This window comes from Neoarius graeffei, chromosome 4 (genome assembly GCF_027579695.1).
Source record: "Neoarius graeffei isolate fNeoGra1 chromosome 4, fNeoGra1.pri, whole genome shotgun sequence".
Classification (NCBI taxonomy): Eukaryota; Metazoa; Chordata; class Actinopteri; order Siluriformes; family Ariidae; genus Neoarius; species Neoarius graeffei.
The window spans coordinates 84,246,198-84,268,431 of record NC_083572.1 but is presented as its reverse complement, the minus strand read 5'-3'; the positions used below and the strand labels follow the sequence as shown (position 1 = coordinate 84,268,431).

Here is a 22,234-nt window from a genome sequence, read left to right as displayed (position 1 = left end):
CGGAATTTCGTCACATCCATAACGCTGACTTTTCCTTCCGAAACTCTGCATGAAATACAAAATATTTTAAACAAAGATTTTTTAATATTCACCTTGGACCCCTCTATCAAATGGATATCTCCATTTCGACATTAGGTTTACAATTTCACAGAGTTTGATAAAAATGTACAGTCACCCAAGAAAAGTGATACTTTTTCTGTCACATCCATAACGCATCTTTTATTGGCGTTTTCTGGCATGCCCTAGATGTACTATGGGAATTGTTCTTGTTCTATCACTTCTCCAGTATGGTACAGCCTTAAAATATGCAACACCTGTTTAAATACTGGGAGACAATAAAACATGCACTGGGTCATTTGTTGCCATTTTGAGTTCAAGTGTCACGTCCATAACGCTGGAATTGCTCAGATGCATCATGTAGATCATTGTACATCATGCACAACTTCAAAAATAATAGCTCCAAAATTTACAATAAAACAAACCAAAAAAGGCCAAGGAGAAAAAGGGGAAAAATAAATCTTAATGTTTGTTATTTGTTACAAAGAGTAGCAATGCATATAGAAAAGCACAAAATCACCAAAAAAACCACACACTAAAAAACCCCCCAAATCTTAGACTGTCCTTCCCACCCTCTACATGAGGAGCTGATCAGCCACAGGAGCACGTTCAGTAAACGGCTGATTCTTCCACGCTGCACAACCGAGAGACACAGGAAATCATTCCTACCTGTTGCAGTCAAGCTGCACAATGCCACTGTATAACTGTGGTACACTGTCTTACCATGTATACTGCATCCTTAACTCGGGTGCAATATATGTATATAGGAATCATTGTATATAAAAATCACTTCATTTTGCTTTTACTGAAGTTATTGAACTTACTTAAATTCATTTTATTTTAATTTATTCTTTTTTCAGACAATTTTATCTTCCATTTTTAGACACGTTTACTACTACTTTGATTCAAGAGCTTGGCAGCAAATTTGAATTTCCCTCTGGGGATTAATAAAGTGATTCTGATTCAGTATTATTCTGATTCTGATATATACATATATATTCATTCCTGCCTTCAAATGATGGTTTTTTTTTTCCTCATGCCCAATATAATAGCACACTCCAACTTTGGACTCCTCCCTGTGAAAGGAGTTCTGGGAACTCGCAGAAAGGCCTGTACAAAAATACTGCTGGTCTTCAGAAAAAAAAAAAGACAAACAAAAAGCAAGACTGAGAACTTCTAAATGTGAGACATGCATGGAGAACTACTGAATCATTCAGTAACCATTTCCAGCACAGACGTATATGAATAAGTTTCTTGTACGAGATCGAGCACAACAACAAGAGCAGAGTCGTAATTAAATCACCGCTCTGAAGATCAGCATAACTTCCAGTGATCGTTTGGAGAGTGCAGCTGAAACAGAAATCCAGCTGCGGTGTGCCAGTGGAAAACCTTCATGAGCTCCAACTCCTCATCCTGCTGCATTAAGTGGTGGTGTTACTAAGATCTGGAGGAATGTCTTACCTTCCTGTAGCTTCATCCTGCTGAGAGACAGAGACAGGGGGCTTGTCAGTCAGTCTCTGAGGAGCGAAGTGAGGTGATGGTGAACGCTGCCCTTCCATGCTGGGTGGAGTCAGGTGGGCAGGAGGCTCAGGAAGAGGAGGAGGAGGAGGAAGGGGTATGGACTCTGGTTGAGTCTCCTCCTCTCTTTTTGAACCCTTGCTATGCCCTGGGGCCTTCCACGATACTGGGGCGTCTTTAACAGGAGAGTGAGAGACACCGGTTCCACCCTGGGAGGTGAAGAGAGGAGCACTGGCCTCGGGGCGTTTGGACTTGTCCAGGCGCGTCAGAGGAGGTCTCAGAGAAACTGAGCCTTTGTTCTTCGTATTGGAAGAGGGATCGGTGAGGATGCTACGATCGGAGAAATGCTGAGAAGGACCAGCAGGGATGGGAGGAGATTTACAAGTGGATGGTGGATCTGAGAAGTTTCTCTCCAACTCTCCTCCTGCCAAAAGTGATGCTGGTTCTTGATTCGACTTGGGCAATAAATGCTTGTATCCTTCGTCACTTAACCTGAGGGAAAATACGTATAGATATTTCAGTACATGTACACTGGATCTGCAAAAGCACATCAAAAGCTGAAACTGTGAATGTGCTCGTCCTTTCTAATGCACAAAGCTTTACAGTGTGCTGCATAAATCGATAAGAAAGCAGACATTGCTCCCACATTTCACCATCTCTCCATGGTAACTCCCAGGCTGGTTGTCATACCCTACATATTTCTGTTCCCACAAGCCTGTCACAATCTGGGTAATGAATGTTCTTTCCCTGCAGCTACCGGCCAACAGAGCACTTTTCTCCACTCAGTCTCAATTGTTTGGCTTTTTTTTTTTTAAATACTCTCTTTGCTGTCAGTGTTCGTAGATTTATATGTCGTGGCAGCAAAGAGGGACAGCAAGTCTCTTGTGGAGCTGTTTTATGTAGGAATGGTAGGTTACTGAGGGCCTTTTATAAAACATTTCAGACATACAACACACACATTTGGTATAGAGAAGAGCTAGAGATGGACTAAATACTTCTGTAAAAGAAACATTCCAAATCATAATTATTATTTTTAAAAGCTAACATCCATTCACAAAATACAAGTTGAAACAGCTTCCTAAGTAACTTGGCTTACTTGATTTTAAGAGTTGAGCCCATTTTCACTACACTAAAATATTTCTGATCCTCATCATTTGAAATCATACTCTAGCCTGACCACAATTCACGTCCACATAGACGATTCAAATACCTGTTAGGCACAAAGCAGCAGCAGCTGGACTTTGCAGAAAGAGACAAAGTGGCATTTTCTCTGAAGAATAGAAAAGAGAAACAGGAAAAAAAAAACCTAAACAAACAAAAAGATAATGGAATAGCCTGTGTCCGGACACAGGGCGGGAAAAAAAAGCAACAGGACATGCAAAGACGTGCACAGGCTGTGAGACTGATTAATAAAACAAAATAAATAAGTATGAACTACAACTTTTAAACACCACATGCCATAAGAAGAGAAAATCCGTTTTGACATACAGTACTGTGCAAACGTCTTAGGCACTCTATACATTTTTTTTTTCCATACAAACTGTTATAGATTTCTATTTTATGACTTCTACATTGAGTCAGTACAAAAACATTTTAGAGCTCCAAATATTCGTTTTCCAGCACAAAATTAAATGTTTCCATCTGAGCAGCATATTACAAAAAGAGAGCACTTTTCAGATTAAAAAAGAAAACATAATGAAGGCTGCTGGGTTTTGGTGCAAAATTAAGAAGCGAGTGTGACAGTCAAAGTGTCCAGAAGAACTGTGGCTGGTTTTGTAAGATGCTCAGTAAGGTGATGTTTACATTAGACCGTATCCGTCTCGTTTTCGTCGCGGATGCACTGTCCGTTCACATTAAAACGCCGGGAAACGACTCCACAGGCGGAACAACTTGAATCCGCCAGGGCCCACGTATTCAATCCATTACGTATCTGGTCTGGTGCTGTGTAAACATTGAGGAACGAGGATACGCTGTGCTGAGCTCTAGCTGACGTCGTCATTAGACAACGTCACTGTGACATCCACCTTCCTGATTCGCTGGCGCTGGTCATGCCACGTTGGTCATGTGACGCGACTGCTGAAAAACGGCGCGGACTTTCACTTCCTGCTATTTGTCCCGAATCACTGCTCGTGCGCTTCACTCGCGCGCTCTGTGAGCTGCGCAGGGCCGGAGTGCGCACCCTCCAGAGGGCACTTGCTGTTCAGGGCGGAGTGATTTGGAGCGCAGGATGCCTGCAGAGCCGAGCGTATCCGTGTATTGGCGTTGCTGTGTGCACGCGAATCGTTTTAAAAACGTTAATCTGATGATCCGCTGATACAGTCTAATGTAAACACCACCTAAAACCTACAGCTCATTTCCTTATAATATGCACTCAAATGTACCTGAGACTACTATTTATTTTTTAAGCAAAGGGTTGTCTCACACCAAACATTGACTATTTCATTTCTTATGGCTTACTACGGTTTATAGTATTTTTTATTTTTTTTTTAAATGTTGAAACATTCCATTTTTGAAAACCCATTTTTGGTCTACAGCATTTCTTTACACGCGCCCAAGACTCCTGCACAGGACTGTACAGTACGTGCAGTTTGACAGAGTCCGCAGCCTACGAGTTGGAGTCAAACATGCATACAAAGAGGCAGAACAGATGACTGAATCTGTTATTTGTGTGTAATACACGTGCTGAGCAAAATAGGTGTGTGTTTAATGTCAGCGTGCACAGACATGCAGTGAACCACCAATTAAGTCTTGACAGTCTGTAATCACCGAGTGCACAGAAACAAGAACAATACTAACCAATCTCAGTGCTGGTCACTAATTCTCACCAATCTCAGACACATTACTTAGCTACGATGAGAATTATTAAGCTTCTCTGTTACAGCTCAAACAAGCAACCCCCCCCCGAAAACTAAAAGCAGTGCTCCTTACCAGCACAAACCCCTCAGAAATTAAGACTCAATATTACAGAAAGAGCTCTCACCACGGCCGTCTCATTGTTCCAGAAGATCTAGCTGTTTGGACTTGCAGGTGCTTCTTGGAGCACAGCATCTCTAAGCTCACCTGGGTGGGGCCACTTGCAGTGCAACCCTGGTTTTACACTCTTTCATGCAAGTTAGGTTGTGTGACACAATGAAAAAGTTAAGTTAAAGTAGGCTACTTAAATGGGATTCTTAACCGCTCCAAGTTTCACTTGAATCAGCTAACAGGTTTCACTTTAAGTCACTGCGCACCCCCCTAAAACAAAAACCTGTGAGACACAAATCTGCATGCATATTGGAAAATAACATACTAAAATACAGGTTTTTTTTTTTCCCTAAAAACAGGTCTTTACGAATGACAGGTCTGGGTAATATCAATTTTTTATCTGACTACAATATTAAAAGGTTGCTGTTGAATCGAACGAGTTAACCTAAACAGCTTTCTGAGAGCTTCAAAGTGACTTGCGGACAGCACGAACAGTAAACATGCTCTTCACAACACCTTAATTACAGGCAGGAGAAGACATGATAATTTTATAGGGTGCAATTTAACAAGCTTATGATGATGGATGTTTTGTTTAAAAGGGCAACATGCCAATTAAAGTGAACCACCCCTTACTTTTACCCAAAGGAGACAGAGTGAGAATGAAGAGAAGCCTGCAAATCTGACAGATGATGTAGAAAGACAGACAGAATGAAAAATAACTGCAAGGTCAATACTGTCTGAGAAAAACAGCACACAGAAGCAGAACATACTTTATACAGAGCAATTGAAACAGATTAAAAAAAAAAAAAAGGACTAGAGCGGCAGCTACAATTCTTGACACCTTAATCTTTTGGCTGGTGCAAAAGTAGAAGAGACTTTCAATATGTAAATTGTGCATGAATAATTACTCAGACTTCCACTGGAAAAAAAAAAAAAAGGAGTCGATTCCTGGTTACTTAGCGCATCAGATCACATGACACTGTTCAATTATTGACACCCAGATTATTTATATTAAAAAGAAAAAAAATTGGTAAGTTAACAAAATAGTTACACACACATTTAGTACAAAATCTCTTCTATAAATATATCGATGTCGGTGCTTACGTAAATGAGGAAGTAATTCTAATGTTCGTAAACAAATGAACTGATGTTTAACCTGTCAGAAAATCTTTTTGTTCCACTTTAAGTATTTTCGTAGATCACATTTTGTTAATCATTCATTGTCGTTTGCATTAATTTCTAGTTTACCAATAAACTAGAGACAATTGACATTGTAACCCCATGAAAATCCAGCTCAAAAGGTCACGTCATTCCTCAAACCAAAACTTATTACATCTAAAAATATAAAATGTCTACTGATACAGTAATATGTGGTAAATATTAACAACAAACTGCGCCAAAAAAAAAAAAAGATCGGAATGGAACAGAAAAATCTGAATATTTCAAGGATATAACTTTTTATATGCTATGAATTTAATTCTGATCCAATTATTGCAATAGGATACCAAATGCTCTATAAACATTCCATTCTGTTATGGATCAGAAAATCAATCACAGCACTTTTATTTTTTTAAAAAAAGTACTTCATCTGCTTCAACAATGTTACACAAAGATCGATCCATAACAGTTGTAAATGTCACTTAATTCCACAGGGTGTCGATAATGGTGGACACCGGTGAAAGCGATCGCAATTATCGACACCTCACATGATTTCTCAAATGCGCGTTTAGATACAAAATGGCGACTGTCAAATGAAAAAGAGTAAGAAAAAGCCTAGGTCACAACCGGACGTACGATTTTTTTGGCCGTGCGATTTTTGGCGTTTCCCCAAATCGCTGCGTTTTTTTTTTTTGTTCGTGGAGAAAGCTGCACGTTGGCCGTAAGTTTGTCTTGCAACCTGAAAAAAAGTAGGCACCCGTAAAGTTTGTTTGACATGACAAAGAACCTCTACGGCTCAAAAATCAGCATGTCACACACGCGCCCTCCGTGCGTTTCACACGTGCCCTCCGTGCGTTTCTTGCACGTAGACCGGCCGTAGGAGCACGTATGGCTGGTTGTGACCTAGGCTAAAAGTAGGTTTTGACAAGAAGATCATGAAATATCGGTGAATTTGATGAGTAAAAACATGTCCATGATCTTTCCACCATGTTTACCTGTGATGATAACGTCTGGGTTTTCCTCAAATTGCTGATCGTGCTTAAAAAAATAAATAAATAATTCCATCTCAGGTAACGAGCGGTGTCATTAGACAAGATCAAAGGGTGAGGGGGGTCTTCTGGTTGATTAATTTACCAATAATCACTGCTGTAACTGAAAAAGGTGTTTATTGGTAAATCTGAAAAGCTGTCGATAATTATGGACTGTCGATAACTTCACTGGCGCCATCTGCGTGGGGGCACGGACCTTTTTGACCCCCCCAAAGATAAAGTTGGGGGGGCAAAAACACCCCAATAATGAAACGTGAAAAAGTAGCAAACAGCACAGATGAATTCATGTTAACTGACGACTGAAACCAACTAAACAAATAATAGCCTAGCTTTGAATGCAAAATAAGTAAATCTATAGAAACGTCACCTAAAATGTTATGATCGGACATGACCCGCCCCCTTTTCCGCTTGCAATATTCCAATGGTTGGTAGTGAGTGATTGACAGGTTGCACTCTGCAAAATTTACACGTCCTTTAGTGCTTTGCGCAGACTTAAGACCTACCTGCGGAGCACCATGACTGCTCCGAGACTGAATCACTTGGCTGTTCTTTACACACGCAAGGAACATACAGACCACATTGATTTGAAAAAAATTACCAATAAGTTTATCAGCGCTTGTGACAGAAGGAGTGATGTTTTTGCGAAGTTTTAGGTTCTGATGGGCTATTAGGGTGAATATGATTTTCTCATGTCCTTATATTGCTTATTTCGTTTTACTGCCTACTTGTTAATTTCCGTGGCCATGAACGAGATGTGTTGTTAAAGTTTGTAAGTAAGATTAAAATTAACTTTGTCATATCCATTAACTCTTAACAGAAACTACATTCATGTACTTAGCCGTTTTTCTACCCAAGAATGGTTGGCCACGAGGTAGCCTTACATGCGGATATACGAGTTTAACGCGCTTAAGCCTTTTTATGGAGTATGGTGCACGTTTTTTTTTTTTTGCACTATTCTTGTCAGTTGTCTGCTGAATTCATCTCAAAGAAAATTGCATTAAACTAAATTTGTTTACTGAATAAATTGTGTTTCATACAATGTTTAAAGTCGTGAGATTTTTTTAATGCATCATAATAAGTTATCGTTAAAATGGGCGCTTCCCACTTGCAACGGTGAATAGTAATGAATGAAAATGACTTACAACTGAGTCTTTGATATTCAACTACATACACTGCCGACGTCATGGTGCAAGAACATAATTCTGACCCCCCAATGTTGACATGAAGTTGGCGCCTATGGATAACTTGTATATAAAACTATACTTTTATATAGACCAAAAATGATAAATCGTATGACAGACTGAAAAAAATTTCCATCTCTACTTTTACAACCTAATCTACTTCTGAAAAACATTACTGCCCACATTTAAAGAATTAAAAACTTATTTAGAATGGATACAAGCTGAGGATAAAGCCATTCGTTGCATTTAAATCGGAGCCTCATCATCAGCATCTTTTCACATCACTGATCTCTGCTCCCTCGAACACCAGTGCTGAAATAATCAGCGACCATTTCAGTCAGTTGATTAATTCAGACCTCCACAGAATTAAGATGATCATCAACCATTGTTGCCACCACAGCTTGAATCGAACAGCTCTCAAATTCCCGTCAATTACATTAATCAAAATGGGCATACCGCAGAGGGATCTAACGGATGAAAAACTCTTTGCAACGTTGGAAAGGAAAAGCAGCTCACGTTTGTGTGGAGTGAAAACTAGTCTTTAGAAAATAAAGCAAAAGTGCGACATCCAGCTTACACCGACTGTTCTGTGCATGGTTAACGCATTACCACAGCACCAGTATCGCACACAAAAGCCTTTTATTCCTGACATGGTCTCACATGGTTTTGATATTCACACAGTTCTGTATGGCGTTTTAAGCATCACATTTCACCTGATTAAATATTTAGGAGCTTTGCAGTTTGGCATGAAATAGACGCTCAATTGCAGATGTGTATGCTTTGGAAGCAGGAAGATATTACCCCTGTCTTATAAACTTGACAACCTTCTGCAATATGACGATGACTTCAAGACAATACCTTCGACCACTGCAATACATAAATACGTTAGATTTCAGAGATACCTCTTTTTACCGCATATTGATTATAAGATCTTAGATGATCACTCTCGGTTTTAGGTTCACCCGTTGAATCCGGTGTTGAAATTGTCCACCACACACACACACAGCACAGGATTTCACGCAGGCTTATACTGCAATATGACAACACTTTCACATGTTGCCCTTGAGAGCTTACAACTGCACGACTGTGCAAAGTTGTACAGAACAGTGGCAGAAAAATCAACTCAATTACACAACACAAAGCAGTTTCTTAGGAGACGAACAAAGTACAGTACAGAGGAAAGAAAATGTTCTCAATGACGAATGACTGAAAGGTGTTTAAAAAAAAAAATCTTTAACACAATGTCATGTTCTCACTAGTCATGTGAAATCAGATTCTTTTCGCATTTTTGGAATTAACCAATTCAGGCACTCAAATGCCTACAGCTCACAGTTGTGTCCTCATCATACAAACCCCAGACACTGAGGACTGCTGTGTTGTCACAGCTGGGTCAAAGCGATACTGTAGTCACGCCTGTGAGGTCGACAAAGGGGCCGCTGTTCGGTCTAACAGCATACTACTGGCTTTGTTTTACCAAGACAGTTTTAACCAAGGGTACTTAAAGCAACACAATACATAAAGAATAAACAGTGTTATTTAGAAATACTAATTAGACAAATTGCATAATTTGCAGCTGCTTTTCCTGTGTACATAAATAAGACATAATTCAAATTCAGCTGCAAAACATTAAAACTGCATTTTCATGAACGCAAAATGGCTGCCAAATTTAAAATGCAAGTCTGAATTTTTATTTTCAGTGTATAAACTAGTAGTACGCTGCCATATTGAAAAAGCAATAGCAATCCTTATATGTGATTTTGCACTTTTTCCTTCCACACACGGCAGTGCCAAAAATATAAAAACACAAATGTAATCCTATTTGCATTTTGACTGTCTGCGAGATTCATCCACCAATTAAAAGGTTCTGACTGCAAAGTTGAATTCTGGGCAAAAAATGTTCCATTTCTGTTCCCGTTGTAGTTTCAGGATGTTTCGCTGCTGCACACACCGTGCAGCCGATGTGTAAATGTTTTGCCGAGATAAAACGCAGCCTGCATTTTATGATTCTGGAGATTGCTGAAGCAAGTGAGCAACAATATCACATGACCACCGTGGGGCGTTTGACCTACTTTTAACCAAAACTAGTCGGCGTGGGTAATCATGGTGGACTCGGCTCTCCCGCCAGCTAAAAGCCAGTGGAAAAGAAAAGGAAAGCCTGTCTAGTGAGTCTAACTACAAGACAGAGCAAGGTTAGAGGACACAATTTTTCTGGACAGATAACTAAATCAAGCCCTGTGATGACCTGGCGACTTGTCCAGGGTGTACCCCGCCTTTCGCCCGTAGTCAGCTGGGATAGGCTCCAGCTTGCCTGCGACCCTGTAGAAGGATAAAGCGGCTAGAGATAATGAGATGAGATGAATGAGATAACTAAATCATTCTAGCTAGCGCTTAGCTATCTTAGCCTTAGAATGCATGGGTTCAAGTCCACGGTAGCAAGTATGAAGTTATCCACCTAATGTTTTGATCTCACAGAGAAAGAAACGAGAATACAAAAGCAGTAACAGAGAAAAGATATATTTGTCTTTTGTTTTTGGATCTATTCACCAATGTCAACCACAAATTACATCCCTGCGACTCAAAACTCTCCGAGGTCGATGCAGTGTCATGCTGTTTTTTTGGGCGTCGCCATCTTGGTTTGACAGTTCCATAGTTATGCAAATTGGCTAAAGCTCCTCACGTTCAGCTGTTTCTGTAATACCATATTGTTTACCTCAAAAGGTAGGACATTCGATCCCAAAACGGACAAAAGCGACCCTCAACGCATCAAAATGATCACATCTCGTCCACATGATATTGTTCTTGCGAGACAGAGGAAAATGCCATGCACAATAAAAAAAAAATAATAATTTTTTTTTTTTTTTTAATTTTCAGATGACTTTGAAGTCAGTAACATTATGGATGAGATCTTTGGAGGAAATGGATTTGTCAGTAATATACTTTTAGAAACAAAAGACCTCTGGCCTGAAGACCTGTGTCAAAAAACTTAAAAGAACAGCTTTATCGTGGTTACAAAACACTGACGCTGGAGACTCCTTCCATAAACGTGGGGGGGGGGGGGGGGGGGGCTTCCAAGCATAATCATTAATAATTATGCGTTTATATTGGTTAAATAACGTTTCATTGGTTTATTAGGCTTCAATTAGGTGGAGTGTCTGACATACAATACCCTACGAATTAGTCATTACTATAGAAGCAATAAGATTAGAACAGGCACATTCACATAAACGAGATTTTCACTGCAGCTAGCACTACTGCTGTTATAGAAAAACTAAATCAACACCTTCTGACCAACCAGAATTGAAAATTTAGCAGCACTGTGGTATTAATAATTAGAATAAATACAGAGGTGATTATAGAAAATTGCACGCACTGATTATCGAGGAATAGTCTGAATCTCTCGACCAATCACCTCGAGCGACTCGACAAAATGACGGCCAATTGCTTCGTCACCATAAGTGAGGAAGAAACATAAATTATGAAAGAAAATGCTGTCCCTAAAAGAACTAAAGATGCTATAAAGTTTGGTCTAAAACTATTCAAAGGTAAGGTAGAATTGAGATTCATTTTATCCATTTCAAAGCAAAGTATATTATGTGAGTCGGTGTAGATAAATGACAAGTCTGCGCTCATTACATTTGCATGCTGCTTTTGAAGACTGAAATAAAGGATTTTTAAAAAATGTTTAACATCTCATTATCTCTAGCCGCTTTATCCTGTTCTACAGGGTCGCAGGCAAGCTGGAGCCTATCCCAGCTGACTACAGGCGAAAGGCGGGGTACACCCTGGACAAGTCGCCAGGTCATCACAGGGCTGACACATAGACACAGACAACCATTCACACTCACATTCACACCTACGGTCAATTTAGAGTCACCAGTTAACCTAACCTGCATGTCTTTGGACTGTGGGGGAAACCGGAGCACCCGGAGGAAACCCACGCGGACACGGGGAGAACATGCAAACTCCGCACAGAAAGGCCCTCGCCGGCCACGGGGCTCGAACCTGGACCTTCTTGCTGTGAGGCAACAGCGCTAACCACTACACCACCGTGCCACCCCATGTTTAACATCACCTCTGTATTTAAACTAAAACAATTATCCGCCTGAGGCTCAGTGAATAATAACCTTGACTTCACCGCAGTTATTATTCACCAATATTCACCTCTCCTTCTGCAAATAATTGTTAATTATACATACAGGGTTCTCCAGAAAATCTGAAGTTTAAAAAAAAGGCTGTAGGTGGCGCTAAAATGTGAGCATGGGAGCACGCCCTCCCAGAAAATTTTAAGATTTACATGCCTTCTAGTGGCTTCTGGTGCATTCTCAGCTAATAAATTACTAACCATTTCCCTGTAAAATACTTGCAAAATGTGTCCGAAATTTCTCTCCAGATGTGTGCGCTTGGTTTTCTCAGTTACCTTCTGTAGTACGCTGCCTGGTTCTGTAACATAACTACATACGCTACGGCGCGGTCACGTGGTCCGGCTCAGCCAATCAGAGCGCGGGAATCGATCAACAAATATGGTGTCACTTCTGGTCATGCTAGACCTTAATCCAAGACAATTTTGTGGTGGAATAATTGGATTTGCAGCAAATTATGGGCAGCAGAGATGATATATTTACAACCCCAATTCCAAAAAAGTTGGGACAAAGTACAAATTGTAAATAAAAACGGAATGCAATGATGTGGAAGTTTCGAAATTCCATATTTTATTCAGAATAGAACATAGATGACATATCAAATGTTTAAACTGAGAAAATGTATCATTTAAAGAGAAAAATTAGGTGATTAAATTTCATGACAACAACACATCTCAAAAAAGTTGGAACAAGGCCATGTTTACCACTGTGAGACATCCCCTTTTCTCTTTACAACAGTCTGTAAACGTCTGGGGACTGAGGAGACAAGTTGCTCAAGTTTAGGGATAGGAATGTTAACCCATTCTTGTCTAATGTAGGATTCTAGTTGCTCAACTGTCTTAGGTCTTTTCTGTCGTATCTTCTGGTTTTTTGATGCACCAAATGTTTTCTATGGGTGAAAGATCTGGACTGCAGGCTGGCCAGTTCAGTACTCGGACCCTTCTTCTACGCAGCCATGATGCTGTAATTGATCCAGTATGTGGTTTGGCATTGTCATGTTGGAAAATGCAAGGTCTTCCCTGAAAGAGACGTCGTCTGGATGGGAGCACATGTTGCTCTAGAACCTGGATATACCTTTCAGCATTGATGGGGTCTTTCCAGATGTGTAAGCTGCCCATGCCACACGCACTCATGCAACCCCATACCATCAGAGATGCAGGCTTCTGAACTGAGCGCTGATGATAACTTGGGTCGTCCTTCTCCTCTTTAGTCCAAATGACACGGCGTCCCTGATTTCCATAAAGAACTTCAAATTTTGATTCGTCTGACCACAGAACAGTTTTCCACTTTGCCACAGTCCATTTTAAATGAGCCTTGGCCCAGAGAAGACGTCTGCGCTTCTGGATCATGTTTAGATACGGCTTCTTCTTTGAACTATAGAGTTTTAGCTGGCAACGGCGGATGGCACGGTGAATTGTGTTCACAGATAATGTTCTCTGGAAATATTCCTGAGCCCATTTTGTGATTTCCAATACAGAAGCATGCCTGTATGTGATGCAGTGCCGTCTAAGGGCCCGAAGATCACGGGCACCCAGTATGGTTTTCCGGCCTTGACCCTTACGCACAGAGATTCTTCCAGATTCTCTGAATCTTTTGATGATATTATGCACTGTAGATGATGATATGTTCAAACTCTTTGCAATTTTACACTGTCGAACTCCTTTCTGATATTGCTCCACTATTTGTCGGTGCAGAATTAGGGGGATTGGTGATCCTCTTCCCATCTTTACTTCTGAGAGCCGCTGCCACTCCAAGATGCTCTTTTGGTATAAAAAGACATGACTGGGTATACAGTCATGTTAATGACCTATTGCCAATTGACCTAATGAGTTGCAATTTGGTCCTCCAGCTGTTCCTTTTTTGTACCTTTAACTTTTCCAGCCTCTTATTGCCCCTGTCCCAACTTTTTTGAGATGTGTTGCCGTCATGAAATTTCAAATGAGCCAATATTTGGCATGAAATTTCAAAATGTCTCACTTTTGACATTTGATATGTTGTCTATGTTCTATTGTGAATACAATATCAGTTTTTGAGATTTGCAAATTATTGCATTCTGTTTTTATTTACAATTTGTACTTTGTCCCAACTTTTTTGGAATCGGGGTTGTAAATAAATAAATCAAATCGCTTGAACGTTGAAAGGCAAGTTGTTATTTTTTTTCTGGGATTGAGTAGCCGGCGCAGACCGTCTGCGTAGGTGGAGAAAACCGCAGGTCGCCGGCGCTTGTGGACATCTCCGTACGTATAATTGAGCTTTTAATTTTACTTGCAAATGGTCATGTGTCTAGCTTTGTTTTAAATTTCCTATTAGGCCTTTTCGGGAATTAGGTAAATTGCTTTATATCAAATTTAACAAAAACTTTGCTTTGAAACCTTTACTATGCATTTCAAATATGTCACGTTGTATTTCTTGTCGCCGCCTTTCCATAAAACCGTCCTCTTCCATTCTCACTCCATGATAGACAACAAGATCGTTCCAACAGGTGCATATTTCATCCATAGAGTCAGTAAGTGTGAAAGGTTTAATCTGACTAAAATATAAGGTTTTAAAATATTTCCCTGTCTACCGAGACATTTGATAAAGCATTCATAAAAACACAGTTATCTGTAAAAGTAGGAACGTTACATTTTTGTTTGCATAAATAAATAAATAAATAAATAAATAAAATGTGTTCACCCACCTTGATGTCGAGTTTTCACGATCTGAGCGCTTTCTCTCAGGTGGGCAGTACTCGGCTGACTTCCTTCCTTGCACTCGGATGTTCTGAAGAGAACACAGTGCATACAAGTTTTAATATTCTATAACCTGCATCAATGCATGCTCTTGTCTTGTATCAAACAATGGAATGGTTTTACTGTTTCAAAGTGAGATTAACTTACAGTATACCGGGTGACTACTTTGACACTTGCTACTTTTCTTGTCCGAGGGCGTGACTTTCTGTTTAGATATGGCTTAATGTTTGACTAAGGCCCTGCCTTTATTCTCATACTAGTCATACAGCCACCCTGTCTAAACAGGATTAAAAGCAAACAAACTTTCTAAAAGGGCAAAACAGAGATAAATCAACAAAACATGGAACACACGATAAGGCATAGGTTTCAGATAAAACAAAAAAAAGTTTTTGGAAATGTCAAAAAGGTACAACACTAACCTGACCATAGAAGTCCTCTGAGGGAGAGGAGCGTGACCTCTCATGGAAATAAGAGGGCTTACGTCGCTCATCCACTGCTGGATCGAGGATGTTATCAGCTGAGTGGTACCTTCCAGATGTCCTGGGATCAGAGTTTCTCTGTGTTTTCCATGTGGCTTCATACTCTGCAAACGTGCCCAGTCTCTGTGAGGAATTCGGGCCACTATCGCCATCCTTCTTGGTGAGATCACTCTGTCCACACGGAGGCAATTCTCCAGGCTTGTTCAAATTGGAGTCTTCAGATATTTGTAGATTTTGCTTCAACGTGGGTTTGCGATAAGCAGGTTTTCCTGTTGCCTCAAAAACTTTACGCCTGTTGATTAAAGATACGTCACTATCTTGTGGAGCTGGCTCCTCATCGACACCAACCTCATTAATTTTTTCAGGCTCAGAGTAAGACCGTACTTTCTTCTCTACTGGAAAACGTTTTCGGCCACATATACGGGGTACGTGGTTTGTACCCGAAGCGGGCTTGCTTGATGGAACCTCCGAGACGCTTGGCAGAGATGGTGCATCCTTGCGAGAAGTCGACAAAACTTCAGCTCCTGTGTGCTCTTGTAACACTGGCTCCAAGTCCCTCCTCATGAAAGAAGTAGCTTTAAGGACTCGAGCTTGGGCTTCCTTTAGATGGTCTTTATAGGCACTAGTGAAGGAACCATCAAAGGAAGGTGAAGAGACATCTGTGGCCTTCCAAACTGAAGGCTCTTCTTCAGGATTAGCGGACCCACTCAAAACTGCTGCACTTCGACTCTTCTGAAGCCGAGCTCTCCTCATCTGGATCTCATTTCGCAATGTGGTAGCAAAACGCTCAGCACGTCGAACCTGCTTGCCATTCTGGGGATCAACGAACTCCTGTTGTCCATCACCACTACCCATTTCACTTTGTACATCAACCGATCTACTGCTGTCATGTGATAGAGAGTGCAGCATAGGGGTTTTCTGGGGGCATATTGGGATCTCACTTTTAAACACTAAATGTTCGTTGGCGGATTCTCCCAATCTGTAAGATTCAGAAATCTTTCCCTGCTCATAGTGCTTGATGAAATGGCTATCTGAGTTTGTCACAGTGTTTTGCTTTTGGAGTCCTCTGACCTCTGACGCTTTAGTTGTTGCATCATCAAAAGGAGATCTATTAACTGCTGTGTACGCCCGATGCTGGCTGTCAAGCTGTCTGTAATATCCATTGCTGTCTTTGTTACTTGGGGGCTGCAGTACCTGAGATGTAGTGAACCTATCCTTGAGCGATCCTTGAGAGCTTAAGGAAGCTCTATCACCTCCACTTTGGGCAATTTCCATCAAGGAATTAGCATTCCTGTCCTCCACCCTCAACAAAGAAGCCTGGGACCCTCCCTGAGGGGGCTGTTGAGATGTGACACAGTAATACCTGTTGGAGCTTTGACTGTCAGGGTTTTGGTCAATAGCAGTGCTGGTCAGCGATGTAACGTGCCTTCTGATCTGGTTCTGGCTATAGTGTGGAGAAGCATGGCTGTTGGTGGGTAACTCCTGCATGCTGCTATGGCAACTCTGAGACGTGCCTGTAGACAGGGTCCGGGGCGGTGCATGAAAAGTGCTCTCATCACTGTACTGACGTTGATGATAGGGAAAGCGAGTATAGGATGGATCAGTGCTAGATGGTGAGTACTTCTTGTTCGAGTTTGGAGGAGGAGTTTGTTGACTATAGCCATCACCGACAACATGTGGATTATTTGTGCTACTTTTAAGTTGCGGGTTGTAGTTTGGATCCGTTTCAAGGCCTGACTCAGTTGAATGGTAAATCTTTTGATTGCTTTCAGACATCTCTATTCCTGGCTTTAATCCTTTGCCCTGGATCTTTGACTGGGTGTGAATCCCAGGATTTTCAGTGTAGCTGGAGACCAGACCCTTTTCATGAACCTTGGTTGCAGCAAAACTATCACTGCGTGTTGGTGGTGCCGGTGGTGGAGGTGATGGGGCCTTGGCCTTCTTCATATCAGGAACATGCCAAACAGGCGCAATACTGGACCTTCCAGAAGCAGAATGCCGGTAGCCTGGCTGCTCCTCAGTCCTTGGGCTTTCTTGCGCACTGCTTACTGAAGGTGGCTGCAGATAACCGAGTCGGTCATCCTGTCGGACCCCTTCGCTTAGGCTTTGACTGTGTCTGCCGTTGCTAGGCCGACTTCCTGAGTCCCACTGGTTAACTTTATACAACATGTTCTCCGTAGAAGCTGCGTTGCTTTTGGACAGCGTATAATCAGGCGTCCCTGAGCTGGTTGAAAAAGAGCTATAGGCAGAATCTCTCTTTCCACCCACTAAATGTTCAACGCTGTTGCCATTAGATTTGCTCGGAGACAGGCGTCCAGGTGGGTAGGGGCAAGAGCCATGTTCTAAACTATCCATACTGCCCAAGGAACTGAACTGGTCCGACACTCTGCGCAAATTAGGCTGGTCCCAACCAGTAGTGAGGTCGGAGGAGAACGAACTAAGGAAATAGCATACATTTTAGACTGCACAAAATAACAGTGGAAGAAAACTACTTGATTTAAGCATGGTATAATGATATGTTTAAAGTGTTCTTTACCTTGCATCATATCTTGTTTGCCAGACTGGAGAGGGTGTAGACTGTGTTTTGGCAGTATCTGATTGGTTCTCATTGAATTTGGTGGAATGCCAGGAGTGAGGCCTGCTCATGGGTTCATTTTTCCTGAAAGAAGAGGGACAGAGAAGGGAGACAGAAAAAGAGATCAGTGAGGAAAATGCTTTGCAAAGCAAAGCATCTACATAACTGCTGCCACAAAGTCATAAAACCTACCTTCAGGATCATAGCAGTACATGATGTTGGCACATGATCTTTTTAAATGTATAACATAGAACTGACAAAAAATAAACTTTATGTACCAATCATGCTCTGTTGCACATCTCTTCCAAAAACTTTAATAAATGGTTACTTAAAAATATTAATTGCATTAAAACATACCCCCTGAAATGGTTCTTTCTGCAAAGCATGCAGGGGAAAAGTCATACATTAGTGAGACAAAACCTTATCAAATGAACTAAGCTTGAACAAAGAACCACATAATATATTTTGATGACACTTTAAAAAAAAAAAAAACGAAACAACAACAAAAACAACATTCTACAGGGAAGCCCCGGGAAAGGCTACAAACTACCACACAGAGCAACAGTGGAAACTACTGCAAGCCTTAAGAATTGCTGCAATCAGGATATTTGGAGAAAGGATGACAAAGACAACATGGGAAGAAATGAAGTCATGGAGCAGATCTGGAATGAATGGGATGGCACAGGAAAAGGGTGGATTGGCCGGTGGTTACATCAATACTATACCTCATTGAACTTCGCAAAATCTTCGTTAGAAAGCTCCGGGCCACATGAACGTCAGTCTCTGATGGCATTTTCTGTGCTACAATATCCACCATTTTCATCCTCCTGAAGGGGGTTAGAGGGAGGGGGACACAGACTGAATCTCTGACCTCAGTGGAGACTGATGGACAGGAACTCTAGCACTAAGCGACTGGCTCAGAGAATAAAAGGACAGCAGTACAAACTAGTGCTATGGACAATCTGCACGAAAAAGGTAAATGCAAAACGCGTTAAATGTAGTTCTTCCAGTCACATTGATATTTAAAAAGACATTACTGTGCCATATTGAAGAAATGCGTTTAGATTTCAGCCACACAGTCCCAGAGGGAATCCGGTATGTCCAGCATTGATGGGGGTTCAGAGGCCTAAAACTGTTCATAGCACCAGATCTGCCACTCTCTAGCGCCCCATAAAGTGCCTTGGCCTTGAGCCTTATACATGTGCTGTATGAATTCTTATGCATGAGACACGGCAAACTGACAGGAATTATAGGAGCCTGGAGCCCTCTTGTGGTGAAAAAAAAAATTATGCATGATGTCACTATATAGAATATAATAATTTTGTGTAGATTATAAATGCATGCAAGTGAAATACTTGCAGTGAATTTTATTCAGTAGCTAATACCAATTTAACTGATCAAAACATGGATTATACAAATGTGTTAAACCCATCTAAAGAAAAAAAAAGTCTACAACATAACCAACTGAGTTTCATCAAGAGCTAAAAAGCCTTTACAGAATTAAAATCATTTAATTTGAGGAATAATGTACATTATCAATTTATTGTTTAATTTTATCACTCACTTACACAAAACTGACTATAAACTGTCCATAAACCGACATTCCCTCAACAGCCTCAATTTTCCTAATATGACCCCCCCCCCCAAAAAAAAAGCAAAGCACAAAAGTACACTGTTACTATAGAAACATATTCGAAAGATCACATTAATATAAAGCTTGCAAATGGAGTTACTGTAATCCACATTGTTACAGAAAATTAATCAACACCTTATGATCCATTTGAGTCAATTGTTAAGCAGTGCTGCACTATAGATTTTACATTATAATTCACGTCCAGTTTAAGAAACGAAAACTAACCAATTTGCGTGATGGGGAGAAAAAAAAAAAAAAATTCATGCTACATAGAACAGACCAGACTCCAGAGTCAGTGTTGAACCATGAACATAATACAAAAACTCATGAAATCACAATATGAATAAAGCTTCTGACAATTGCTTTATACAAATTCTTCCCAGGGTGTTCACACAGACCTGCACAATGTCAAGCAGGTGCAATGAACAGTTATTCCACAAAATCGAGTTGTATGGGGGCGCTGTTGAGCAGGATATGGAGTAAGACACGCTTTGGGAAGCTCTGCCAAAATCTAAGTTTAAAATTGTATTTGAAGCGCTTTATACTTCTCATATTGGTCGACTGAAGTCACGTACATGTGGCCAGTGAGCTGATCTGTATTTTATGTCAATGGCGAGGAACCTACGACAATATTCTTACACTCCTGGGCGGAAAACGGCTAATAGCAAACAAGCTAGCATGGAAGATCTCAAGACCGAAGTTCTTGCCTCTCTTAAAGATGACATCTCAACACTAATCAGGTCAGAACTAAAGGACATTCTTACTGGCGAATTCAGCGCGGTAAAAAGTGAAATTCAGGCTGTTAAGACTGAGGTCGTGAACAGTGTTTCTCGACTGCGCACCGACCTAGAAACGGTGACTACCAAAATGGCTGACATGGAGCACAGTCTGACAACGTGCTCAGACGATGTTACAACTCTACAAGCTACAGTCGAACAACTTCAGGCAAATGTGTTGGACTTGCAACAAAAATGCATGGACATGGAAGGCAGAATGAGGAGATCAAACATCCGAATACTAAACGTCCCAGAGGAGGCTGGAACGGGCGACCCGTCATTCGTCACACAGCTACTGAAGGAGGCATTCGATTTGGATAAAGACGTGTTGGTTGACAGATCGCATCGACTCGGAAGGGCTTCGTCATCAAAGAAATCTAAACCTACGCGAGAGAACAGCCCTACTGCAAGCCAGGAGAAGCCCCGGGCCATAATCGCAAAGCTCCATTATTATCAGGATTGTGTGGACATACTTCGCCGAGCAAAGGAAACAGGTGATGGCTTGCGCTATGGAGGAGTGTCTATTTCCATCTTTCCGGATTATCCTCCAGCCGTCGCGCGAGCAAGATCTGCGTTCAACGAGGTAAAACAGCTGCTGAGAGGCCGCGAGGATGCCCGCTACGGAGTGAAGTTCCCTGCCAAGTTATGCATCACTTTCAAAGGCACCAAGAAAGAATTTTTGGACCCGAGAAAAGCGATGTCGTATGTGAAATCGACAATACTTGTGGAAGACAGGCTTGTATCGTCAGAGTAAACGTTGTAATCATGATGACATGTCCGAAAGGTAGGCTAAAATCTATTTAGAAATTGAAAGTGATCGCGAGTGAGAGAGAATTACTGTAATCAATAGAACCACTGATGTTTGGACTGGCTTGATACAATGGACAGTCGACTTAACGTATTGGAAGCGCTTTTCATTACTGCTTAATTGGCAGAGCCCCCTGCTCGAGTTTGAGTTCCCCCATCACAAGCACATAGTCTATGTGTGGATTCCATTGTAAAGGGTTTAGTGTTCACCTCATTCTAGGTGACAAGGGGAGGGACTTAATCGCACCTGATAATCTTTTTTGTATGGTTTTAATGCTTATTTTTCTCACCTTTTTTATTTGTATTTTTTTTTTGGAGGAGGACCTTTTTTTTTTTTTTTTTTGCACCAATATCTGGATACATTAATATGCTTTTATATAATGATAAATGGCTAACACACTGTTGAGAGGTAATACAGGATGCCCAGTTAACTTTGTTTCCTGGAATGTGAAATCTTTAAATCACCCTGTTAAACGCAAGAAAGTTCTGTCGCATCTCAGCCAGCTTAATGCTGGACTGGCCTTTCTCCAAGAAACACATTTACGTCAATGTGATCATAGTAAACTAAGAGGCACCTGGATAGGTCAACTCTATCATTCCAATTTCAACAGCAAGTCAAGAGGCACAGCTATTTTGATAAATAAGAATGTTCCATTTGTAATGTCAAAAGTGGAGGCAGATAACTATGGAAGGTATGTTATAGTTACAGGAAGATTATATGAAACCCCAGTTGTCCTAGCTAACATATACGCCCCCAACTGGGATGACGAGTCATTTTTTTCATCCTTTTTTTCTCGCTTGCCAGATATAAACTCTCACTACCTTATTTTGGCAGGTGATCTGAACTGTGCCTTCTCCCATTTAGACCGTAGCTCAACTAGAATGGTCCCTCAAACTAGAGCAAGCCAAACCATTGATTTATTTCTTCAGACTTATGGGATTACAGATGTATGGCGCTTTCAGAATCCTAACTCTAGATGTTACTCTTTTTTCTCCCATGTTCATAAAACCTTTTCCCGCATAGATTATTTCCTAATGGACAACCGCCTTCTCCCCATAGTGAGTAAGTGTGAATATCAAGCAATTATTATATCTGATCATGCCCCATTATTGATGACATTGGATATACCAACCTCACAAGATGTTTATAGACCATGGCGATTAAA

The 22,234-nt window shown here is 41.0% G+C and overlaps 1 protein-coding gene across 1 annotated transcript in view; it reads right to left on the bottom strand.

Moving 5' to 3' along the window:
• The window catches only part of shroom2a (shroom family member 2a), a 130,323-nt gene that overhangs the window by 6,811 nt on the left and 101,278 nt on the right, over positions 1 to 22,234 (bottom strand). Inside the window, exons 4-7 of the mRNA XM_060919875.1 lie at positions 17,814 to 17,936; positions 15,218 to 17,714; positions 14,747 to 14,829; positions 1,519 to 2,067 (exon numbers count right to left, since the gene is read on the bottom strand). Coding sequence (XP_060775858.1) covers positions 1,519 to 2,067; positions 14,747 to 14,829; positions 15,218 to 17,714; positions 17,814 to 17,936 — 3,252 coding nt within the window. The remainder of the gene's footprint in view (positions 1 to 1,518; positions 2,068 to 14,746; positions 14,830 to 15,217; positions 17,715 to 17,813; positions 17,937 to 22,234) is intronic.